General features: G+C 41.7%; 1 protein-coding gene across 4 annotated transcripts in view; it reads right to left on the bottom strand.

Annotated features, from left to right (window-relative positions):
• The window catches only part of FHOD3 (formin homology 2 domain containing 3), a 399,093-nt gene that overhangs the window by 216,505 nt on the left and 155,391 nt on the right, over positions 1–27,197 (bottom strand). For all 4 annotated transcript variants that reach the window (XM_050708607.1, XM_035550471.2, XM_050708606.1 and 1 more), the window contains exon 4: positions 1,929–1,996. In XM_050708607.1, coding sequence (XP_050564564.1) covers positions 1,929–1,996 — 68 coding nt within the window. The remainder of the gene's footprint in view (positions 1–1,928; positions 1,997–27,197) is intronic.

Below are 27,197 nucleotides of genomic sequence, written 5' to 3'. Positions count from 1 at the left end.
ACTGCAACTAAATTTACTAGATGGATAAATATTTACAACATCTCCATGAAAACAGCTGACAAGCTGGAAGACATATCTTACTGGTGGGTCCACTGAGAGCACTGCACACTAGGTACTCAGAAATACATACTAAACTTCAAAGAACCTACATGGAAGAGAAAACATCTAAACTGGGAAACCTTTTGATGGGTGGTGTGAGAGATGATGCATGGATGGGAAGAAAGAGGCTTAGCACTCACAGTTAAGTGTGTCTGAATGCTCAGATTAATGTAAGAAATACGTAAATTGATAGAAATACAAATATTTCTCCAAAGATGAACCAAAAGAAAAGCAGCCAAAGAAGACTCTTGAAAAGCTGCCTGATTTCCTCTAAGCAAACAGTCCACCTACTTGGCAGTCTTGGCAGTCAAAACCAATTTGCATTATCACAATTCTTAAACAGCCTTTCCCTAGGAATGCCTTGAAGAGACAATGTTTTTCCCAATCAGTTGACTACAAGATGATCAGACCTGTTTGGGAACTGGATTTCCTTTCCTTTCCAAAAGTTTCAAAATTCAAAAGCTTTGTTCTGACCCAGAAAAACAAATGATTTCAACTACAAAGTTCTCTGTGAAATGAACCACCCTTTATCCTGAGTATTCCTGTACTCAGAAAAATCTTCATCCTGGCATTTGCTAAATTCTGAATGCTTTACCTTGAAATTTTTAAAAAATAAATTGCGTATTTTGGAAAATTGCAATTCTGCAGTCTTAGAATTCTGAAATGTTATTCTCCCTGGAATAAATGTTTATTTAAAACAAAATAAAAATTGCTAAACTAACAGCTTGAAACCCTTGCAGCTATTTCACAGACTTGCACCTACCATTGCACCAAATAACATATGGAAGGTTGTCATCCTCCATATGGATCCATTAGTAAAGGAGGACAGGTGTTGTTTTTTTTTTTATTGATTTCATTTATATTTACTGATCAAGACAGAATGTGTCATCCTGAATTCCATTTTAGAATCACATCTGAAGTATGCTCTGGTTTTCACCTATTTTTCCTTTTCCTGACTTGTTCCCTCCAACAATGGCTTCCTTTTGGCCCTGTATCTTTTCCAAGGTGATTTCCCTAGCCCAGAAAACCAATCTGAAATCTGAGCTTTTTATCCAGTTCGTTTCCATATCACTCACACCACTTATCTATCACATTAGCTCCTTCTCTGCAGGACCCAAACAATCCTGCTGCTTCCAGGTCTCCTCCAAAATGAACACACATTCAAATCCATGCCTTTCCTTAAACTTAAATTGATTGGTCACAACTAACACCCTTCAGCTCCACAAAGAATCCTTGGGGCTAACCCATAAATAAGTAATTCTAACCTAAATCTAAGTTCTATCATCTTCAGAGCTTTACCACTACATTTTGGTTCCTCATCAGATATGTCCAGTGTTTCTTGCATCCTTTTCTCAGGTTTTGGCATGGCTTCAACCTAGTGTATCTGTCAACAATATGTCTGTAGATGGAAATTAGCCCAACAGTGAGCCACAACACCAGTTTATAGTTTCCTAGCTCCTCTTTTCACATCCCTACCCCCCTCTGCCCCTCTTCCACTCTTCCCAATGCAAAACTATGCCATTGTCCAAATGAGCAGTGTAAGTTTCCATGCAAGAGTTCAAATTTTCTTCCCTCTTCTGTCAGGTTCCAACCACTAAGTCTGCCGTTACTTTGCATCTGGTCCTGCCTTTTGACAGACTGAAGGAACAGGAATGAAGAACACAAAGAAAAAAGGCCCTAAGAAGCAATCAGATAATCACACATTACAAATGAAGTCCTAAAACTCTCCCTTTTACCAGAAACCGTAAATTATTCCCCATGAGAGAGAGAGAGAGAGAGAAATGGAAGTCATATTCAAATTGCAGAATGGAGAGCCAGCATTTGCTCACCTGGAATATTTGTTTCAATGAGAAAAGTGCCCGTCTCAGCTCCCGTCCATTGGAGTTGTAAAGTTTTTCTGGAAAAAAAGAAAGACAACAGAAGGAAGTTCAATATTAACCAAACTGACAACACCGAAAAGAAAATAGTAGTACAGATTTCAGAAGAGTTGATGGCTAGTGCTCCAATGTTCCATTAGGTAGAGTTCTGTCAAATTAAGCAACATTTTTTTTTTTAAATATATATTTAGATAGATAGATGTATCTACCTACCTACCTATCTATCTATCTATATATCTATCTATCTATCTATCTATCTATATATATATATATATATATATATATAGTATTCACTCATCAAAACCACAAGTGAAAACTGGGTTTAGTTGTCCATAACTTCAGATGGCATCTCCCAGGAACTAGATCAGCAAGAAACTATGCTGTAAGGAGTTTTCAAAAATGCCTAGAAATAATCAAATTCTTGCATTTAGGCAAACTTAGGGTTTATTGAAATACTAGATTAGTATCAAAACATATAACTCAGAGCAGTCTTTGCTTTTGTTATCAAAACTAGAGCCACTGAATCCCATCCTTGACTGCCTTCCTTCTAGACATTCTTTTCTTGTGTCCTCATCTTTCTATTGTTAATTCCATTCTACAATGGCAATGAACATTAATACCAGAAATAGACAGACAGTCTGTTCTAAGCATAATTCAAAACAGTGTTTTATTCTCATGAAAACTGATCTTGATCTTTTTTCTAAATGAAGCAGAAGTCTTCTTTACATCATCCAGTACTGAAATATATCTGCCTTCATTTATTCCCCTATTAGTGCATGCTCATAGAAATAATTTTAAGTAGACAAAAGGAACTCCGTTGCTATCATTCTGTATCCTAACACAACATCTGTGCCTTTGGAAGAACTCTTGTATCATATGCCTCAAGTTCATTGCTGTGTGTTTGGAATTGTTTTGTAACTCTATGGATGGATGGAGAAGAACATACGGCTCTTCGAGTCTTTCTAGCCTACTACACAGGCAACAGCCTTTATAGAATCTCCTTTATACAATCTTAAATTTCACCATGTTGAATTTTATTACACAGATGCAATCTGAGGTCAATTACAAACAAAAACCTGATCTTTGTGGCCACCTGCTATGACACACTTCTCTTGACTCACAGACCATCTGACAAGGACCTGCTCTGCAATAGGCAGTAGCAGTGGACTTGGCAGGTCATGAGATCAATGTGGGCATGCCTGTAGAGTGGGAATATTCATATGAGAAGATAAAATTTTAAAATCTGCGTTTTCTCTCTTGCTTTCCCATGTCTATTTCTCTTTTAATCACTAATTTACACTACAAAATAAAATTCTCTCACTCAGGAAGTTACAAAAAAGAAGCCCAGCATTCAAGGGTTTAATGCATTTTTAACTCAGTAATCATTTTCAACTTCAATTAAAGAAGGCAGATTTTAATTTTAGAAAAACATTCCTTATTCCCAACAGTCATCTTCAACCAAGAAGAAAAGTGAAATAAAACTTCAGCAGAGCTTACACTTTTGTTTGGTAAACTTTGAAAGTAGTTTTGTTCATCCCTAATTGCCTTTGATTTCAAAGGCAAAACGTGTAGAATTGGCAAAACTATTGTTGTTGTAAGTTGTCTCCTTCCTTGCACTGTTTATAGATTCCTGACAAAACATTGGAGGAATGGATTTCACTTGAAGCCATAAATTTAGAGGCATACTTTAATTACTCTAGCTTAAAAACACACAGGCATGTGAAACTACGCTTCTTGGCAGGATAAAGAGTAATTTTGTCAGAAAAGATTAAAGAATAATAAAGGCCTTTTAAAGACCTGCTCTGTCAACTTTACATGCCATATAACACAAAATATTCCTCTTTGAAAGATACCTCCATCTGGCATTTGTTATTACTAATTCCCCTCTATTCATAATTCAGCATCATTACGAGCTGAGTCTCTCCAAACAAGGCAGCACATTATCATCTTAATTAAGAGAGGCACCATTTCTTAAAGTGCTGGCAACTTTGTACATAAATATCAACTTTCTAACAAATGCCATCTGTGTTTTTTTTGTTGTTGTTTTTTGTTTTAACAAGAACAATCATCATCCCAGCCTGCAGTAAAGTACTAACGAACCATTGTTATGATCCTATAACACCAGTTGCTTTCATTGGTGCATGCAGATTTTTGGTACATCTCAGAGGAACAATGCCAAACATTTTTTCTGTTGGTCTTTTCACAGACTATAACATCATCCTTCGCAATTGCCACAAACAATGCTATCCCTCCTCATACGCAGCAAAGACGACAAATTACGGAATGCAGTCCATAATAGGGCCTATCATTAGAGCTGAAGGATCAATACCTACTAGAAGCATCACATTTTGTAACAGCAGTGGCAACAAGACAGCAGCGCATAGCCCAGACACTTGAGCTGGTCTGACACACGTTTTGAGGAGCAACAGTGCAGGTAAGTTGTCTCATTTCAAACATTACACGGGCACAGCTATCTACACAGAGACAACAAATGTACACAGTTCCCTCCTCACGTTGAGCTCATCTTGTTGAATCAGCTCAGAAACTCAAGTTTCTCACCATTTCACCCGATATTCTTACTCTAGGGCAGTATGAATGACTTCTGATACTGCTGGTGGCCACCAGAAACATTCACAGAGCATGGCCCAAGGAGGTAAGCGAAACAGTTGCCCCTCTGAGCTATGCTCCGTGAGAAGATGATTTGGTTTAGAGAACTCCAGTCCAGGGTGAACCTTGGTCTGGGCAGGAAAGCCCAAGTAAGAAAGTCTGTCATGGGCTGCTTTCTACAAGCTTTATTCTGTTTCTGTGTGCTGTATATCAGAAAACCCTAAGTGCATTCACCAGATGAAAGCTCCAGGGCTCTTGGTAAAAAGCTTTTGGGCCTTAAGGGATTCCCATTTGCCAACAGTGACCTAACGCCACAGGGGCCTCCAGCCTGGTACCAAAAGGCCCAGACTGGAACCAAAGCTATGAAAACACATGAGCAGAATACGAGAGGCAAAAATAACCAGTAGGGCCTCTTGCTGTGGTAGAAAAAAAAATTTAAAACAGAGATGGAAAGGCACATTTGCTTACAATGTTTTCACACTGAAGGTGATTCAGAAACCAGAGAAAGCAGATAGCAAATGTTTTTTAATGCTGTTTTACCTTAGAAATTTAAAGCATTGCTCTTTTTCAAGAGACTGAGAAGTAGCTTTCCACTTTAAAGTACAGAGGTGACCACAGATACATCCCTGACAGAGGCTTCTTGAACTGAAACAAATGGCTGTAAAGCAGGACTACACACTGCTGCTGTTAACAGAACCAAAAAGTGACCAAGGACAGCCCAGAAAACCCAACTGAGTTGTATAAATGTGTTGTATGCAAGCTTGAATACTTGTATCAGGGCTGCATTACACAGAAATTGAACCTCTGAACTTCAGGCAGGAATAAGTGCCACTACACCTTTCCCTAAAACATAATGACCCTCTGGCCCTTTTGTAAAAACACACCCACAAAACAAAACACACTCACACCACAAAACCTCCTATCTTTACACAGCATAAGTATGGACTCAAAGATACTACACTCATACAATTCAAGATTGGAAAAGATAAGTTACATCAGTGAGTCTGGGGTATCTGACTGCATCTACCTAGCTATAAATGATCACTTTTCTGACAGTTATGTCACGATAAGCTGTGCTATTGCTTTTCTTTCTTGAACAGTCGTCAAGAAGAAAGGAAAGAGTGGCATCTACGTCTGTGAAAAAGGTTTAATTGCAGTTATCTAGATGACAGAAGTCTCCTGGTGATTTCCTCTGATGGTAGCTAACACTAGAGGGCACTGCTTATTTCTTTATTTTATGAAAGAAAAGGCACTCTGTCCTTCCATGGCAGCTTCCCACTGATCGAACAATACTGACTGTGATGCTAAAATTGGTACTGCATTAACCTTGAAAGCCCGCTTTTTACTTGTAGCCTGCAGGACATCCTGAGAAACCAAAAAGCATCAACACTGCCATCCTCAAACATTCAGAATCAGAGTCAACTCTTCTGAAACCACCTGACAGAAAAAGAAGTACTGGTATAAGCTTCGTTCTTATTTGCCTTTCTGTAACATGCAAGAGTCACATTTGTTAAATTATCCTTTGCACCCTATGGACAAGGTGTATTTTCTTGACAGACAATTAGTCTTTGCTCACCACCTCTTTCCACAAGCAGGATGTTAAATATAACTGAGCTGGTGATATAGACAAGTACACAAGAGGCAGCAAGCTAGAAGTACCTCTTTTTTTGCAATAACAGCACTTGGAGAACATGCTTTATGCTCTAAAAGAAAACCATTATTTATTACCCTAGCTTTTTATTTGTTTACTTTTACTTCTGTAAAAATAACTCTCCTAGAGAGGAAAGAAAAACAACACACGGTAGGTGAAAAAGGATTTCTCTAGACGAATTTCGTACAAACTTGATGCTGGATGTGAGGCAGTGGAGTCTGCAATTAGCATCTTTTCAGAAAGCAAGAAAAGACTTTATAGATCTTTGTTTTATCAGATCACCGGTAGCTTTCAAAGGTGACTATATATTTTCAGAAATGACTGTCAGAGGCTCAAGTTTCATTGAGAATTCAACTTCTTTGACTACATGGGAAATGGGATTTTAAGAAAGTGGTATCTGGCCTTTAAATTATTGAAGAAAGTGGAAGAGAACTCAGTACTTTCATTGTGAAAATAACTTTTCAATCCACAATTAAAAATAAAAAAAACCAAGAGAACTGGCTGAATATTGCCTGGTTAGGTCTCATGTGTTACACCTGACCTCTGACCGACAGGGTACCATTCTCCTCCCTTCCTCTTCCATCACACCCATTGAATTAGTCCCTGGGATATAGTAATTTATGTAGCATCAGCCTTTTGAGCTATTGGCAAAGGCTCGCAAACATCTGGCTGAGCACAAATGGGAGTTGCTCTGCTTCACTTGCTGCTGCCTGAATGACCTCCACATCTCCCATCTATGCCTCTTTTCTTTAAACGATAATTTCAAGACGAAGCTCCTTTCCTTACAAAAACATAAAAGGAAGATTAACTCTACGTTTGATTACATTAGCAGGGTACCTGGTGCAGATCTAATTAAAAGGCATTTTAAACACTTCCTGCCATTCATTGCTGAAGTCCTTGCATGGGACAGAAGCAGTAATATTCTCTGTCTTCCTCTAGCAAACTGCCTAGTGTTTAGAAACTCAAATCTCATTTTGCCTCCCTGAAACAATGAATAAAACACTTTTGTTTAAAGTGCTCACTAGAAGGAAGTAATAGTTTATCTCTTTTAGAATTTAAATCAACTGGGTAGTTTTCCACCAGCACTGATGTGGGGTGGGGCAGCAAGAGGCAAAAAGAAAAAACAAGATTGTTTAAAAAATAGAAAAACCTCTTTTCTGTAAATGCCAAGTACCACACCTCCAGATTTATTACTAAGTTACTACAACTTTAAATGGGTGTTACTCTATCTGAATGAATTTACACCAAAAAATTACAGAGAATTGGATAAAAAAACTGAGTAGCAAAGCTAAAAGATAGGTATCCCATCCCAAAAGCTGGCTTCATGGAACAGCCTGACAGACCTCACCCCATTACTCAAGTGGGCCCACGGCTACGTATAGGGCTATGGATCTATAAAATGACTGTATTTAAAAGTAATTAGTGCAGTGTGACATTCTTTCACTGTACGTCAAACAAATTCAGGCAATACCCTAAGAAAAGAACTGGTCCTATGCCAAGAAGAGTCTCTCTGTTTTGTTTTTGTCCACAAAAGCTAGTAATAAATTTGCTGCCAAGACAATATATTCTCCTTTTACTCTTGGATCCCCTAGAAAATACACCGTGAGGGGATTCATTCATAGGCAGATTGCCCACTAATAAATTAACATAATTGGTCCTTCTGCTGAGATCACTTCGTTTCGCACATTACAAACCTTTGTGTGTTTTTTTTTTTCCTGAATCTGATCTTATTTTCTATGTACAAATAGATGGTTATGTATTCATGAGTGCTCAGTGTCACACAATCTCAAACTACATATTCTCCCACTAATCCAGGGACAAATGCCGAACACTTAGCAAGAAAAAAAAAAGTTTTCCCACAATAAAGTACGACCTGATGAAAAGCAACAGGCTGAGCACAACTCATGCTAAGCTTGGCAGCAGGACCATGAGCCCACCTTACCATCAGCGCTGACCGAGCCCGAGGAATTTCCTTGCTGCCTCGTGAGGAATGCTGCCCAGCCTCACAAAGAGGACAAAATCCATTTCAGCTCGTTTTCATTTGGAGACAGCACAGCTGCTTAGCTAATTAGCTGGGACAGCCCCTCTCCTCAGCATGAGGTCCTCTGCCCCCACCCCAAGAGGGGGATCCTTTGTGGGGAGAGGATCCTGTTGCAAATGCATATGAGAAGAGCATGCTGTGAGCCTGCATCCTTGTTCCTTTTCTCTGTGAAGGGCCCACAGGTGGCGAGTGTGAGGAGAGAGTCACAAAACAGCCTCAGACATCCTGTCCTGCCCCATACCCTGAAGACAGAGGCTTAAAGAAGTGGGTGCCACAAGCCACTTGTGGAAAGAAGGCATCTGTAAATACAGGGCAGCCCATTGGCTTGGGAGAACCTCTGGGACCTCTTGGGACCTCTGCTGGGAGTGACAGATACCCAGTACCACCAGGATGTCAGAGCAACTCTATACGCTAACACTTCAGGGGTTTCCTACCTCTTAGGCGTGCTTTCCTTCTGCTGCAAGAAGCCACTGGCAACAACCATCCGTTGCATTTCCACAAGGAGAGAATATAGGACAGACCTCATTTGGGGAGGAAGGCTTTCAGCTAATGTTTTTTGAATGTTTCTCTGAAGCACCAAAAATACTACTTTCTATCACAAGTGAATTAATGTAGAGCTGTCAGCACAAGAAAGCTTACACACTTTGAATTCAGTGAGAAACGTATCCGCTCCTCTGGGTGCCAGTGTCCTCCAAACTAAGTGTACCTGGGTTCCTACTCCTATATTACCAAGGGTTATGAAATGAAATTCAATTATCTGGGGAAAAAGGAGTAAACAAGGAGAAAACTCCAGAGGACCGAGGAAAAAAATGAGGACCCTGAGGATGAAAAACAGAGACATGAAACAGATAAACCTCTACCCAAAGTTTCTTTCACAAAGCTGTAAACCACTATTCCTCTGCTCTTGTAGCACCATCCACGTGGAACTAGGAAGAATATTTATCACACTGTCCATACACACTACAACAACCGAACGCCAGTGATTTACACTAATAGGAAAAGCTAAAACACATTAATAATTTACACAGTAAAGTGCAAGAGGCAACCTTAGTTTTCGTCTGGATCCTGCAGGTTACAGGTCTGGAGTCTGGTACTCTCCATAGCTGTATATTTTGTCATGCTAAGAATAAGAGAATATTAAAAACTGATGGTGTAAAGACTTCCTTTTGCTATTTTGATTTCTAACTTACTTAGCATTTAAGGACCTGCTTTCTCATAAATAACACAGAAGGAAATTCAAGCTGATGTGGGCTGAGAATGGGGTGAAGCTGGCTGACAGAAGCAGGCTACTGCATTTTCCCTTACTTTCCACTACTGTTTTCCCCAGTCAGTTCTGCAGAAAGCTGTCTCAGTTGTCTCCTACTGGTGCTGTGGAAAACAAGGACAAAGGCAGTAAAAAAGCCCAACAGCAGTAGAGCATAACAGCAGGTTATACATTTAAATTACGAAGTAAAAAAAAAAAAAAAAAAAAAAAATCAGAATGGAAGAGTAAAACCCACTGTCAACACACTAACTGCACAAAAAACAGTGGGAGGAAAAAAGAAATCAGGCTTCATAAATTAGTTGCCTCTGGAGAGGTAAAGAAAATACAGGGGCTGTTCATTGAAAAAAAAAAATCTTTTATAGAACTGGCTTTCCTGGACCAGCTGGAGAGTTCTCAGAAATCATTGCCAGGCCAAAGCCACAAAAAGCATCTGCCCTTCTTTACAAGCTGAAGGCTATGAACAAGCAGGGACAGAAAGGCATCTTTCACTGATCATTTGAATTCACCACAGCTTTTCTTTCCACTCCCAAACTACACCTCCCACATTTATCCTTTCTGATTTTGCCAGCTAGAATATCAAATTCCCTCGAGTTGTACTTTGCATCCAGTCTGATGCCTACTGACACATTTTGAGCACAGGGGGATAGATGGTTCTTCAGAGCAGTGGCAGTGAAGCACACTGTGCAGGTCTGTGAACCAAGTACTGAGCTAGCAGAGGCTGCTCAAGCAGGTCTTCCTTCCTTCTGTGACATAAAAAGCAGCACTAGAAAGGCTTATTCGAAAGTTACAGCCTTGCCAACATATTAACAAAATAAAGATCCTCTGCCTGTTCAGCATATTCATTCCAGCTATGGAACAGGCACTGCAGCACATTTCTCTGCTATGATTTATTTAGATAGGTCCTCCTCACTTGAATGCAAAGGCACTAATATGCTCTTTAATTCTCAAGTGCAGGAAACAGCATTGCAGTTTGATAACTTCAAAGGAGGGCACTTCCATACGTCCAAAAAAAATGCTGTGGCTGCTCTTTTGTAAGAGTCAAAGGGTTACAGAAGGGAAAAGGCTAAGGAACGAGGTCAAATATTACAGCACCGTATTACAGAAAGTGGTGATGGCAGAGACTTAAGAGGTCATCTTGTTCATCCCCCTACTAATGCAGAATTGGTCCCTAGAGAGTAATACAGTAGAGGAAAGTAGTTGTTATACTAAAATATAGGTTACATAATTCAAGTGAATGGAGACAGGGAAAACTGCTATCAAGGAAAATAATATAGAAGAACGTACTGTTTTCTTTAGAGATTACTGTAACCAATCTGATGCTAAAAAATAATTATAGAAGAACGTGAGTTGTGACTAGTCTTCAATCTCTGTTTCAGTTTACAGCTAGGTCTCTGAATTGCTGAACTGTATGCCTATGCTCGAGCAAGCGTATCAGTGCCTCCTAGATTACGAGCATTTAATAACACGATGCTAGTCATTATCTGAGTTTCCTGGTTTATTCCATTTTAAATATGCTGTACCAGCATGTTGCCCTGCATATTCAGCAAGTATTAGTAGGCAAACAGCAACAAGCAAATTATAGCAACCAATCAAAAAAAAAAAAAGGCCAAAAAAATTTAGGTACACACCTGCTATGCCTAGAATTACGACTGTCTTATCTGTGCTGACAGCTTGGCAAAAGGCAAAAAGATCTGAGCGCAAAGAGAACACAGACTGGTGCCAAGAACGTGAATGAGCTCCTGAGCTTCAAGTTTAGACCAAGTTTTATTGTTGCATAAGACATGCCAAAATAGGTCAAAGGATATCCACAGGACTAGCGTGTTCAGTGACCCCAGACCATCCTCAGGAAGTGCATCAGGGTTTACCAGCCTAGACATCTCTGAGGATGCAGCCTCTTAATTAACTGCAGGCATTTGACCCCCAGCAGAGGTTGCTTGAAAATTTAGGCAGCAGGTATGGACCAGATGAGTATCTGACAGTAAGACAAGCACGCAAAAGAGACAGCATCAGCAGGGAGCAATGATAAAAATCCGATAAAGCCGCTGCTTCTCAAAACACTGCTAGCAGTTGCAATGGTATCATGCATACTTAATTAAATACCTGAGTCTGCATTACCAATGCTCACAGACGTCCCAGGCTTTCTGCCAGTTGTTGAACATTTTTAACTGGCCAAACTTAGGCTTTACCTATTTTGAGTACAGAGGAGAAGAGCATTTCAACCAACCAAGACTTTGTTTTGCTACGTATTACACAGCCATACAGCCAAGAACAGTCCCGTAAGCAAGTCTCACAATTCCTAGCAGACACGATCTCAGAAAAAAACATTAGGTTAGTGAAAAAGGCCTGCTTAAATAAGTTGACCAGTCTTTTTCCATGCATCTTGACGTGTTTTACAGTTCTTCTTAACAGCAGTAGGGCAATTTTGTCCTGGATCTCTCTGACCTGGTTGCCTGCAATACCCACCTCATTATGTAAAGTCATGGGGCATACTCAAGATACGCAGATCAAAATGAGAAAGAGAGAAGTTATGTGAAAGGCTGTATGAAAGCCCAAATCCTGGAAGAGGATGTATACATAAAGGATATAGTTAAATTAACAGAAATTAAGTTAACATAAGCTGACTTGTAACAGAAAAAGGAATGAAGAAGCCATCAGATGTGTGCAGAGGGTAGCACAAATACTTCAAGTAGATGTCAAAATAGTTCAAGGTCAGCAAGTTTCCCATTGCTCTGGCACTGCTAGGACAGATGAAAAATGCACCATTTTGACAACTGAAAGGACAAGAAAGCCCGTAGAATAAACTGGAATGGAATGGGTAAGATTTTAGAAATAAGCAGAAGGGGGCCTCCACTTAAATCCGTGCCAATGTGGGAATCTCACCCGACGTGGATGCCTGGCAGCTGGCCCATCGCGGTTGCATCCGCCGCACAGTGCCTTGCGGCCCGAGAGACGTGCAGAGGCATCCCAGGAACGTGGCACAGGCACTGCAATAAGCTTAGCACGCCAGCAGGCGAGGTAACACCATGTGGGAGCTGACAGTCCCGAGCTACACACACCAGACCTGGCAGCCCTGCGAGGCATCACTGCACTTGCTCTGTTACTCCTATGCAGATTGGTTTTCCCTTGGGTGATTTTTTTCTTTTTTTTTTTTAATTACTACTGATTGCTGTGAATGCAAAGGCTTCTCTGGCAGCAGGGAAACACACCTTTATATTCTCTAATGGACTGCAGACTGCAAAGATAAAAAAAACAGTGAAAGGATTTCAGCCCTTCACATGCTTATAAATATGAGGTAAAACCAGGGTACTGTTCCTCTTCCCATGTACCACAATTGTGTGTGGCTTTGGGCTCCTCCCTTCATCACATTTAAAAAAAAAGTAAATTAGTGATAAATGACCATGTTCATCAAGTGAGAGCTTCACTTTTGGAGTTCCTCCTCCATTTTCACAGGTGAAAAATACCACACGTGTTCCAGGAACAACACGTGTAGCACTGCCAGTCTCCACAACAGCATGGTTGGATGTAAGTGTGAAGGAGAGTATCTGAGCAGCCACTTCACCTCCACTGACAAATATAACAAATAAAAAACCTCTATGCTAAATGCTTCTCTCAGTTGCATTTGGAAATCGACGAATTTTACATGAGCCCTGCAGATCCTACACATGAGCACAGAGAGGCTTACATACCAGACAGGTTTCTGTTTAACCTCCTATAAAGAAAATTATTTCACCTCCTGTTGCCCATCCACTCCTCCCCGCAAAAGGAGATAAAACAAAGACTGGAGGTTGTCTTTTAAGCTGCACACTCCTGAAACCACAATACTATAACATGAAGCCGAGAGCTCCAAAAGGTCAGTTCTGGAGCATTGTTTCTGGATTACGGGACCTCTTTCCATCTGCTGTCCTGATAGAGCCTGCTCTCCTGTGACTCCTGTCAATATAGGGATGCATATCTAAGTGTTCATCTGCCACTCACAGAGGACAGGGCAGACATGCTACTTCAGGAATGACAGCGCACCACACATTTGCATCCTGCATCCCTGGGTCTATATAGCAAGAATGGTGCCTCTTGCTGTCCACTGGGCCCAGACATCTGGGGTTTCAACCTCTGCAGCAGCAAGCTTCTCACATGGCAAGGCAGAGGACAAACGGCTCCTGCTACCAAGGGCTGGACAAGCAACGCTCAGATCCTGTCCCCAAACCTGCTGAGCTGCCACCATGCTGGCTACTGAAATTCCAAACCCTTTAGATCAAGGATTGAAGTTCAGAAAAGAACGAGCAGCGAAAATTGCTTGAGAAACTATATCAAAACATGACTGAAAAATACCAGAATGCAGCTTTGGAATGAAGTCAACTTTACTTCCAAATTCTTGTTTTCCTCATCAACTATGTTCTTACTTCCTCAGCCGACTACAAACCGTACATCTCTTTGCAAGCAAAATGAAGAGAGACACTTCAATATATTTGTAAATTTAGATTGACAGAAAGTTGGTTTTTTTTGCTTGTCTGTTAACACGTGGGACATGGGTTTCACAAAGGAACTGGCAATATCTTTTATTACTTCTTTGTCCAGTTCAAGCATTGGATCATTCTTATAGGCCAAAGATGGTAAAAGGAAAATGTAATGTAATTAAAATCTTTACCTTTAAATTTACATACTATGAGCTTTAAGACACATAGATGGCAATTTACTCAGCTAGTGCATGTTACTTAAAAGGATCCAACTTCCCCTACCGCAGCAGCACTATAATGTCAAACTCATCTACAACCTGATGTACATACATATATACATATTTTTTCTGCACCAAGACAGTTTGGAAGAAGATTTCTTAAAGCAAACAAACCAAAAAAAAAAAAAACCCACCAGCTCTATCAACAGGTTTGTCTTTCTGAAATAAAAGCCTCCTAATGCTTCCCCAGGCCATGCTTCCCCTAAGGGGAAGCAGCTCTCTCCACCTCATGAAGGTGACAGACCCTGCAGCACTCCTAGCTTCACTTCAACTAATTTTCTGGTGAGGTTTCACCCCCCATCAACAATTTTCCTAATAAATATAATCTAAAAGAAAAGTCACTCCAGCTATTGCTTTCCTTCCCATATGGTTTGGTTCTGTGCTGGTCCAGGCAGGTTTTCACATAGGCACAAAATACACTGCTCACCCCTTAACAGCTGAACAACCCAAACAATCTTTTTCAGCACCAGCAAACCTCTACTCCTGTACTTGTTAAAAACAGTAATAATAATAAAAAGCTATTTCTGAAGCATTTTAGAAGAATTTTTCTTTTACCCTCCACAGAGAAAGCACTATCCTCAGAGGGCTCTTCAAAACCATCTATCATCCATTTATATTTTCAAACATTCCTGAAGTGCAATCTCTGTTTACCATACCATGCTGCACTTGGCCTGAACTTGTTTAACACATGTTAGCATTATTTATCTGAAGTCATTTATCACAGCTGTAAAAGATCTGACATATGATGGAGGTTTTCCAGCATATATCATGCCTCTCACTTAACTCAACCACTGATTATTTCCACCTCAAAGTAATTTGACCAAAGCCACACGAAAGTATTCATCCACACTACATTTTTCTCTGTTCATTATTAATTTAGTCACTGACTGTAAAAAGTCCTAGCTCTACTTACCTAATTAATCAGGGGAATATCAGCTATGTATACACACATGCTAAATATATTCAGACACCACATATACACTCATTAGTTGTATATAATATTATATATATTCAAATATATATTTATATTTTTATATATTCTTTATATATATTATAAACATATAAAGGTAATGGTTTCCCTTTAGGAGGCTCCATGTGGTAAGAAAAAGCAGCTTAATTGCCATGGGGATTGGAAATTTTGATTTGTAATATAAATATAATTACCTGCTGTGCAAAGCATTTGTTTGCTCAAAATGTAAGGTCCCTCAGTGCTGCTTCCTCACGTTTTGTCACACCTACGGCAAACACGAGTATTGCAGTGGCCCTCAAGGTGACAGCACTGGTTCTTCTGCTCTGCTCACAGTGATAGTAAAGTCCCCACAGCCTGAGCCCAAATACACATGTAGTCCATTCACTTCTGGTTCCATCTCCCTTTAAACCCATTTTCAGCACTGGCTTTGGCACAGCTCAACTTCAATCCCTTCAGCTGCTGAACAGACCTAACAAGCAGCACCTGACCTGTGCAGATGTTTCCAGTTTTAAGGCCATTAGAAACTTTACGGGCCTTTTCTCAAGTCTTTCTCTCAGCAATGGGATTTCTAATGGAAATTTAAAACTAATTTAATAGTTCAATAAAATACTGCACTTTTTCCTCCTCTTAAACTTCCCATTTGTCATAGCAAATACTTGCTGATCTGCATTTCAGAGCCTCAAAAACACCAGACAAAACCAGAACTGATGTAAGGCTGACCGATTAGATGCTTGACTCCAAAGCTTTCCAGCTTTACCCCCACCACTTCTTTAAAGTATACGTGCACACATACATCTATGCGCACACACATAGTTATACAGATCACCTATTTCCATTGGCTTCCAAAACAATCCCATATAGGATTATATTAGTAGCCTCAAAACACCAGTTGTAAGCAAGTTTGAAAACTACTATGAACTCTTCAGAACACTGTGTTTTCCTTTTTCCACTTTACTATCTTTCTCAGCTACAGCTCCATCATTTCCAATTACCAAAATGTGGTACATCACAAATATGATGATTACGACTGGCTGTAAAGTCTGTCAAGAAAAAGACATACAGGCACTGATACTGATGCAGAAATTATTCCTGCATCAGTGTGTTGCTCAATCTTTCTTCAAGGATTTCTAAGTCAAGTGATTCAACTGCTCTTGCATTACTCACCTACGACAACACTCTCTTCCACCCCTTCTGTCCGCTGATAACTGGTAAGTAATATTTCTTGGGAGGCAACGAATGACATAAAGACAGCAACTCACTGTGAAGCAAAAGGCAGTCACCCAGTGCAGAGCTGCTAAGACATGAATAATTCTCAGTTTCCTGGCGTAGGCTAAAATCTTACAGCTATGGGCGGCAATGCATTACAGTAGTGGGAGCAGATCTTGTTGCAAGAGATACTTCATTTCTAAAATAGGTCGCTGTTCTAACTAAAGCTTGAGAATGCTCTTTTGGGCCAGCTTGGGTGAGTTCCAGTGATCGCCCTAAACAACAGCTGAACAGAAATATTAACTTCGAAGTTGTTCTGAGGACAGTGAAATGTCTTGAGAGGATGAAAGGAAAGATAAACTTTGCACCCAGTTACGTGAAAAAAAATGTTAGCCAGTCATTCCGTCTGTTGGATCAATACACAGATTTCCTATTCGTGCTCACAAGTAATGAGCCAACATCCCTCATGTACATGAAGATGCGGAAAGTTTTACTTTGACTGAGGATCCCTCCTGGCTAGGTCATGCAAATTCTGTCCCACATCACAAAAAGGGTATTTGTCTTAGTTACAAAACTAAATGATTCACTGCTAAGTATTAAGGTCATGAAACTACAGCTCCTATTTCAGCCACAGCATTACACAACTTTGGTTTCTTATCACAATCGTGTACAAGTGCAACCATTCTTGAACCACAAAACCACTTTAACAAAACACACAAGGAAGAGCTGGCACAATGAACACTGGACAATCACTCCGGGTTCACTTTTCACAAGCACTTGTGGATTTGTGTACCACTCGTGACTTCACTGAGGAAATACTGTGAAAGATTCAATATGACTTTTACATAAACAGTTTGCACAACAATGTGCATAAAGGTACTATTTCTGTTAGTGAACAGGCAATTTTCCTGTTTCCTATCAGCTCAGCTAAACCAAACATAAGAAAATAACTTTGCATATAAGTTAAAACAATCAACCGGTTGTCAAGTCTCCATCCTTGGAGGTATTCAGTACTATACCCTGCACAGCCTGCTCAAACTGACCCTGCTCTGAACAGGTGAGTTGGACTGGGACTGGACAACTACCAGGGGCCACCTCAATGGTTGTGTGAAGAGTCTTCAAAAAAATCTGTAGTTTCTTATCCACTTAGTGGAGCTGAATCATGTGCTTACTACAGCACCCACATTACACATGTTCAGTTACTTAATGCAAACCTTTGAAATCTGGAACATAAAATTCATAAATTCAGTTAGTATAAGCATCAAGTGAACTGAGAATGTATTTTGGAATTAGATCCTGCAACTGAAAAGTAAAAACTGTTTGGCTTTCAATGATTACTGAGCACAAGTAATGTATTTCCTTTTCATTTCTTGTCTCTTGCTGAAGGAAAATCTTTCATTGTTTCCCCCCTCTTTTTTTTTTTTTTTTGGCATACTTAACATTGCTCATTAATCATATTGACAAGTATATAACCATGCAACTAAAAGCAAGTGAACAGCTAGGATCTGCAAGAACATTAAAGGACGAGATCTTCCCTTCAGGGTACTTAGTAGGCTTTGCAGATTTTGAAATTCAAGAAGTATCATACACATTATAAGAACTCAAGATCCACTGACTGCTCCTGGTAAATCCACAACTGTTTCCTGCATGGTTTGGCTGTCTCATATTTTACATAATTTTTTTCCTTCAAGAACTGTGTAAAACAATGTTGTGAACTACAGCATCACATTTTCACTTGACAGCACAGATTGGTTAGCACAGACCTCAAAGTAAATAAATAAATCCCTGTCCATTCCTACTTCAGGAATTTGATGTGGGCCAGCAGTGTGTGCTTGCGGCCCAGAAGCCAACTGTGTCCTGGGCTGCATCAAAAGGAACGTGGCCAGCAGGGCAAGGGAGGTGATTCTCCCCCTCTGCTCTGCTCTCGTGAGGCCCCACCTGGAGCACTGCATTCAGCTCTGGGGCCCCCAGCACAAGGACATGGATGTATTAGAACAAGTCTAAAAGATGAAGAAGATGAGCAGTCCAGAAGAAGGCCACAAAGATGATCAAGGGGCTGGAGCACCTCTCCTGTGAACACAGGCTGAGGGAGTTGGGGTTGTTCAGCCTGGAGAAGGCTCTGGGGAGACCTTACAGCGGCCTTCCAGTACCTAAAGGGGCCTACAGGAAAGCTGGGGAGGGACTCTGTGTCAGGGGGTAGAGTGATGGAGTGATGGGACAAGGGGGAATGGCTTTAAACTAAAAGAGGGGAGATTTAGATCAGATGTAAGGATGAAATTCTTCACTCGGAGGGTGGTGAGGCACTAGACCAGGTTACCCAGAGAAGCTGTGGATGCCCCATCCCTGGAGGCGTTCAAGGCCAGGCTGGATGGGGCTTTGGGCAACCTGGTCTGGTGGGAGGTGCCCCTGCCCATGGCAGGGGGCTGGAATGACATGATCTTTAGGGTCCCTTCCAACCTAAACCATTCTGTGATTCCATCCATTGATTCTATGATCCTATATGAACATATTTGTTGTGAGACTGAATCCAAAAGGAATACTACACACACACTTCAGCTTTAGTTTTCAGATATTTCCTGGGAGATAACAGAAATACTGTATTTTTTGTTAGGGTTTTTTCCCTTTGCCCCTAGTGCATTTGTTAGGCTACGGTAAGGAGGGAAAGTGGGGTATAAACATTTCTAGATTCTCCCAACAACAATCTCAGTCCCAGTTTGCTTGAAAAAGGAGGGGAAAAAAGCATCCAATCACTCCTCCAAGTCTGTTTTGTAAATAAAGTCACTCCTGTCACCAGTGGCTTCTCCTGTGTAAGGGTGTTGACACCAAACATAAATTTAATTCATTTACACAGTCATCAAAATGAGCCGAATTCTTCTGCCGCAGACATCAAACACCCTTGCTGGCATCTGCGTTGGCTGCCAGGATTTAACCAGTCAGCTGAAAGGCATCTCAGATACCGAGCAAGGAGGATAAGCACAAGACGCATGTGTCACCTCCAGCCTTGGGAAGGAGTAGGCCTGACAAACTCCCCCCCGGCTGTGTGGACCCCAGCTGGGCAAAGGACAGGGGGGCTTCTGCTGTCCTGCAAGGCCTCCCCTGTACTGGGAAACCACCTTGGCACTAGCCAAGGAGCTGAGGAGACCTTTCAGGAGGGCCTCTGGCTGGAAGGGTGCTCTCCTACTGCTTTCTGCTCATGGCATTTAAGTCGAGGCCTTCACAGATACAGACCACCCTTATCCTACTTCTTCTACAGCCTTATTTCTGAGCAGAAATTTAGGCTCCTCCTTACTACTCTTCTGTAGCCTTGTCAAGGGATAGAAAAAAATCATTTTATCAACAACTTGGGAACCTTGCTTGATGCCTCATTTGTCATGGTGACTACTTAACTACTGGTCCAGCACACAGAAAAGAAGTCTTTCAGTTAAGGTTATTCATTCACCCAAAGTGGCCATAAGTATCTATGAAGGACAGAAAGACCACTTACGTTTTTTATTTAAAAGATAATTCTGTACAGTTGTAGCTTCATGCCATGTTGATGTTAGTTGATGGCTGGGAAACACACAGAGCAAGCTATATATAACTTAAAGGACTGCCACGAGGAAAGAGGACTTCTGAGAGAATGACACCTAGGTGCAAGCTACAGCAGAAAACAGGGTGAAAAGCCTCTGACTCTCTGAAGTCAATCGAATCTCTGACACTGCATTGGAAAGTCTTTACCTTCTTGGAGCTAATATGGATCCGATCCCCCTGCCTTCTCCACCGACCCCTGCAAACACGGTCATTCTTTTTAAAGTCTACATGAAGCCACTAGAAACTTGGGATGATGACAGGGGATGAGTACAGAAGAAGGCTCCAGCAAAAAAAAAAAAAAAGGGGGGTTTATACATCTGATTATATTCTATTACATACAGAAAACAGGAAAATGTGGTTTCTTAGAAGAAATGCAGGACATATTATTACTGCTCTCTACAGAAGGAAAACCACGAAGAAATAACCAGTTGTTCAAGGTTGCCTTAGTGGCATTCCCAGTCTGCAACCGCTACTAATCCTCGCGACACAGAAAGCAGACAGTGAAGTTGAAGGGACAAAACAACCATAAGAAAAAAAAAAAAAAAAAATACAACTTTTTCTTGGACTCAAGAACTAGTTCCTACTGTGCACCTCTTTTTTATTGCTTTTGGCTAGGCTACTTATGCAAATGAGTGCCGACAGACTACTGCCATATGCTGTGTATGAGACAACCTGTCAAACGTGTTTAGAAAACTTCAGCTGGTGCAGGCTCTGGCAACTTGCTTGTTAGTGGCATTTTAATTCATGAGCATATTAAATCTGCAAGGCAAAATCTGCTTGGGCAGCCTGCTAGTTTTAAGATGTTAGTCTAGACCTATAAAGCTTTAAATGGCTTGGGACCTATTTATCCAGGAGTCAAACTTCTTGGAGCTTTTCTGACAAAACAAGAATTATAAGCAGAAAATGCTGGTCACTACGTTGGAAACATTGCATTCAAAGTCTTTTGCAGCCAACAAATATTCTTTAGATTCAAAATAGGATCCTATGGGGGTTTGCCTAGATTCCTTACAGTCAGGGACCCAGGACACGTATGGTCTTCAGCCCTAAGATAGTCCTGTGGGAGGCTGCTGCTTCTGTAAGGCTGAAATCTCTCAGAGCCCAAATACCACTGCAGGCATCCCAGAGAGCTCAATCTGGATCCAAAGCACCAAGAAAACGAGGGACAAGAATTTCAGCTGCAAATTGAAGAAAGGGAAAATTAATTTGTACTCAAAGTACATTTACTTCCATATCACTCTTCTGCAGAGGTATTAGGATGGTATTTCCTGAGCAGTTTCAGAGCCATGCCACAGAATATTGGGTGTGTTTGTGAAAGCTCTGTCACTCCTCACTCCCTGAAACTTCAGGGGCTTGCATGTCTGGAACAATCTTATTTTTTTCCGGTGTTTTATTAGCAGCCCCTTTCCGAAAAATGCCGGGTGGCAAGGTGCCCAGAATCATTTGCCAACTAATCTCAGAGGATTGGGCATCATGCCATTTGAATTAAAAAAGCTCAGCTCTAACTCACTGATAACAGTTAGGAAGCAAACCAATAAAATTGTGAAATAAAATGAATAATTTCTAAATGCACACAGATGATGGCTTCAGCTGAGAATGTTTACAGTTCCAGAAAAAGACAAAAATTGGTAGTGGTCTTTTCCCCAGTATATAAACTGGCTTCAAACAAGAATAATCTGTTATGATTACTTTAGTTTCTAAGAACAGCAGAAACAAGAAAGGCATTTGCACATGTGATGACAAAGGTAACAATAAGTCTCTTCCTCCTAACATCACAGGGTTCCCTGCAATGCTGAGCTCAAGCTTCAGACAAGCTGCGCTACTCCGGTCACCCCACAGTGCGCAGGAGAAAGGGGGAGAAAAGAATTTGCATCTGAAGGGAGCAATGGATTTCTTTTCCTCAGTCCCTTCCTTCTTGCCTTTTGACATGTCCTTCCCAAATAAAGAGGACATGTAATTTATGAAGACCAATAAAATCATAAATAACCAATTAAAAAGCTCGAATAATCCTCTCGAATCTTGCCCACATCTACAATAAAACACAGGACGCTTGAGTATGCACACGTAGATGAGCAAGCAAAAAAATATGCTACAAACGACTAACAATTCTATAAATTGTGAACTGCTTTTCTCTAACAAGTTTTTAGATTTTATAGTGTAGAAATTCCCACGTACGACACAGCCCAGAGCAGGGGTATGGGAAGGAAAAACACAAGGCCAATAAGGATGTGACTATTAGGAAATAAAACAATTCAAAACCATTTCCTATAACACAATTAAAGAAAAATATGGGAGGCAACCCTGGCTTACTCTGACTGCTGTCTCTAAAAAGCCTGTCTGTGGTATTTACATCTCCTCTATTCTTTCAGGGAACACCACTCGGCAGAGGACAGTTATTTTTCCTTCAACTTCCTCGGTACGCCTAGCAAGGTCAGCAAACCCACCACGAGCAACATTTCTCTCTCTGAACATTTCATAGTTTAATTAATGGAGACAAGAGCTAACGAGATTATATAAAGCACACGAAGAAAACTGCTCTTTTCCAGTGGCATAACGACATCCATTTTTTCAGAAACAGCTGTTGAAAAACAAGTGAGAAAGGAGTTTGCATCCAGCTCGCTCTGCCCCTAAGTAGCACGCTGCTCTTGGTTTCAGCACTGAAATACCACCCTGGCCCCAGGGGTTTAAAAAAGATGGAGAAGCACTCTTTACTCAGGTAGATAATGATAGGACAAGGGAGAATGGTCTTAAACCAAAAGAGGATAGATTTAGACTAGACACTAAGAGGAAATTCTTCACCTTAAGGGTAGTGAGGCACTGGCACAGGTTGCCCAGAGAAGCTGTGGATGCCCCATCCCTGGAGGTGCTCAAGGCCAGGCTGGATGGGGCTTTGGGCAACCTGGTCTGGTGGGAGGTGTCCCTGCCCATGGCAGGGGGGTTGGAGTTAGATGATCTTTAAGGTCCTTTCCAACCCAAACCATTCTGTCGTTCTACGATGTTTGTCCAAAAGCAAAGCCCAGTGCCTGTCTCCCTTTTGCACACTCCTTGAGGAAAACAGAGCTCTGGGAGCCCTCAGCCTCCCAGGGTCTCTGCCTGCAGCAGCCCCAGTTATGTCTGGACAACTCTTTCAGCCTGCTGCCTGCTTTCCCTGTGTCTGCTCCCAGCGAAAACATGGGCGACACCCCTCCAGCATCAGTGCAGCTCTGCCTGGCCACCATGGGAGTCAGGCTGGCCCCCAAAGCAGTGCAAACAGCCGGGTTTTTAAACAAATTTTAACAAATCTTACCTACTGCTCAAATCAGCATATGGCAACAATTTGGATCAAGTGCAACACAACTGACTTTACAGACGGACGTAGCCTCCCATGTGGCACTACTCCAAGCCAACCAGGGACCATCCACAAGCAGAGAAGGACACTCTTATGCCAAGTACCACTGAACATTTGGCCAGGAAAGATCCAGGGCAAAAGAGCTGGCTCCCCAGATTTGTTGCTCTGGATGAGCGTGCTGCTGCATACAGACACTTCAAACCCTGCTCTGCAAGCTCTGCTTCAAGATACAAACACTGACCTTGATGGAGAGGAGACAAAATGCAAGGCTTGTTGCAAAAACCCACCACTTCCTTCTGCCATCTAGTTTTTCTCCTGTGAGCAGCCCCACATCCAGCACTGGCAGACTGCATGGAGGAGAGGAACCCAGAGCAGCCTCCTGAACTCTGCAGCACTTGCTCATCCTTTCTGCTGGCATGGCTTGCAGTAATGGTGACATACACAAGAAAACAAATCTACCAACAAAAGTAAAACAGAACATTACTGAAACACTGAATTTCTTACATACTGTACTCGTTCCATGACATATTTTTCTTCCAGTGCACAGCAGCATGTTGTCATATTGATCATTCGGCTGCTGCAGGATCAGATTAGTTACAGGGCTTACATTGCCAGATAGTCACAGATTTTCAAGTACTTCCACACATCCCATACTTGTCAAGGTCACAACATATCGCACACAATTCCTCAGGACATCAAATGCTATGGGTAGGCAGGCACCACCCAGATGTGTGCTGCATGCTATAACAATCCCATTGTCAACACTGAATAATCTTATAAGACAATTTTTATTTTTTACTTTTTTGAGGGGATGGAATGCTTAACACTTGCAGACATAAAAATGAATGCAAATAATAAAAGTATGTTGTGCCACTCACATCCTACCATTGTCCTTATTTTAGTCACACTTTTAATCAAAATAAACTGCTGTTCTCCTCTACCAACAACACGGCTGGTAACTTATCAACTACCTGAATACCAACATAAGACATTTCACTGAAAAATTACATGCCCTGAAACATGTAAAGCAATACCCGCTGCAACTGCATTTACTTTGGTATGCTGACCTTCTTCCCAGCATGAACGGATGTGACAACAGCCAGGTTATAGTTCATAGACTAAAGTGAAATACCCTGGATAAACAAGCTGGCCAGTGCCTGGCAGCTAGTTGTGCATGATCACAAAATCAGCGCACTTCAAAATCTCCCAAGCTAGAAAACAGCAAAGAAAAAATATCAAGGTTCCTGTGAGAAGTGACCCGGGGCCTGAACTTCAGATTCAATTATTCCCCGAGCCCTAGATTTGTAGATGAATCTGAACTTGGTAAACGTGCTTTTCCTACAGACTATCAAAACAAACGGGACTTTATTATGCAATTAAAATCAAGCACCATTTTTCTGTCATTACATCAGAATTTGCCTAAAGAAATCCACATTCCTGAAGCCGGAGTGCTCGAGCCATGCTACATGTGCTGCTGGAGGCAGGTTAAGTCGTTCAGGAATGCTCGGTGTCTCGTATCTGGCTTCAATTTTCCCTGGCAGTTATTTTCTTAGCGTTAAACTCCATTAAATCAGTGTGCCAGAAGGAGTATTTCCTTTTCCTTTTGAGGTGCTGTCCCATGAAAATCCTGTGTAGAGGGTTTTCGAACACGGAAATCACACAGCAACATCTCCATGCAGCCCTGGTCTGGCCGTGAAGAATGAAGTCACGCTGCCTCGTGCTGCCTAGAGCCAAACTGTTCTCCCATTTCGCACACCACACGTGTAAAATCTGCAGGTGAGGCTCTGCCAAAATCTGAAGAAATTAAGCGAGGGTAACAAGGAAATATTTCTTCTTAATTTCACGCAAAGCCCATCAAAAAATTGCTATGAATTCAGAAAAGGTACAGAGACATGGTATGCACGAACACTGTTACCAGAACTGCTTACTCAAAAGTAGTTCCAGTGACAACCCAAGGCTGAAGTCCTGTAATCTTCTGCTCATTTGGTTTATTCGGGTGAAAACCCAGAATATAAAAACTGCTGTTTTCACACCATCCCCAGCGAGCAGAACTGAAGCAAAGGCTTTGGATGGCTATTTTATGTCAGAAGTACTGGCTTGAAAGCAATGCGGACAGCATGGTGTGGGTGGGCCTCACACTACAGCTGTCTTGAAACAAAGAGCCTATATATCAGGAAAAGCTCACTGGATTTATACCTTGGAAAAAATTACCTCCACCAGGAATGAAGATGAGGACGAGGATGTGAGTGCACGTGTGTTTTGGGCAAGAGGGAGGAGAGACTCACGACACAGTAAAGAAAAAATAAGGAAGGTTGCATCCAAGCCCAGCTGCTACCATTTACACAGTGTTTTTTAAGAACTTTCTGACTGCCTTACAGTATCTGAGCAATACCAATATAAAATGGGAGTAGGCACTTGAGCTACCCATGGCACAAAACCTGTCAAAAAGCTGGGAAGTTCTGTTAATTCCATGTCTCTATTCAACTAAGTTGTCCCATGCGTCTGGGAGTGACAAGGACCACCCCGGTAATGAAAAAAATGAGGGTTGATGAGGGGCCTAAACTTGAGATTGTGCTTTCCACCTCTATGTGCCGCTGCAGTGGGTTCAGGTTCAGGGTGATTTTGATGTTTAAGCAATGAGAAGTAGCAAATGCCTCCGCAATTCTTGCCACTGTGTATTATCAAAATAATATAAAGCATAATTTCATAAACAGAAGTGAAACAGAAGTGAACATTTCCAGGGCAAATCGTAGCCACAGCTCCCAGTGCCTACACCTGATTTAGCAAATGTATTTTATTACAAGCAAGTGCTTCAATTGCAGCATTAGTTTAAAATGTTTGCCAGGTTTTCCGGTCCTAGGAGCTGTGACTTTCTACTGTTTCATCTGCCTAAACCAGCAGGTGTGCTCACCCAGCGGCAGCATCTTCCCGTGCCAAACAGCACCACCGACAGAAGCACCATCACCAGATCTGCCGCTATGTCCCTTGTACCTGACAGACACTGTTTTAGGGAACAAACCTGCCACATTTCAGCACGTACTGTGGGAGATGCAATAAAATCACTGCTTCCCGAACCTCAGGAGTGCCCACATACAAAATATCTGTGAACAGAGGAAGCCCAAAGGACACAATAATGCTCTTGGCAAGGGTGTCAGAAGTCAGGCAGCCTGAGGAGCACTGACATTTGCACACCTGAGGAAAGCAGTAAGCTCCTGCCACGTGGTTTCAGCATTAGATGGAGCAGTTCCTCTCTAACCTGCCTCTGACACCATCACACAGCCCAGAGCCAGGCAAAGTCCTTCTCCTCTTTGAGCCACAGAGTGGGAGGTAAGTGGAGAATGATGTAGGGCCCATTACCGAAAAAAGAAGACTTGTCCCACCTGGAGGAAGTAAGAGTGCTCTGGAGAGGAAAGATACCGACTCTCCCTTCATTTTTCAGCAGGTTACTTGACCAATCCTGCCCCAGCCAAAATGGTATTGGGAATTAAGTCAATGCAGGGCTCATTTCCATCCCTCCCTCCTGATGACGCAGCCGTACGGAGCCTCCTCACCTTTGAAGGCTCCACTCTGCAAAAGAGACGACGACGAGAATTCTGCCTGCTACCTCAGAAAGACCACAGCCTCTGACCACAGTGGGGTCAGAGGATTAGTGTGGATAGGAGCACTGATATGGGGCAAATCGGGGCATCTTCGTATTGAAAATCTCGCTTTCTCATGTTGCCATGCACAAAAAAGCTTGCTGTTCACCACCTCTGCCCCTGAGTGATTTCTGCGTGGAAGCTCGGACCCTCAGTCTGAGGACAGTCACTTGGCGGGGGAAGAGAGAAGGGGAAGCCTGGGGTTATTTGATCCCTATGC

Source organism: Cygnus atratus, chromosome 2, assembly GCF_013377495.2.
Source record: "Cygnus atratus isolate AKBS03 ecotype Queensland, Australia chromosome 2, CAtr_DNAZoo_HiC_assembly, whole genome shotgun sequence".
Taxonomy (NCBI): Eukaryota; Metazoa; Chordata; class Aves; order Anseriformes; family Anatidae; genus Cygnus; species Cygnus atratus.
The sequence above is the reverse complement of the archived record's forward strand: the minus strand, read 5'-3'. Positions and strand labels throughout refer to the sequence as shown.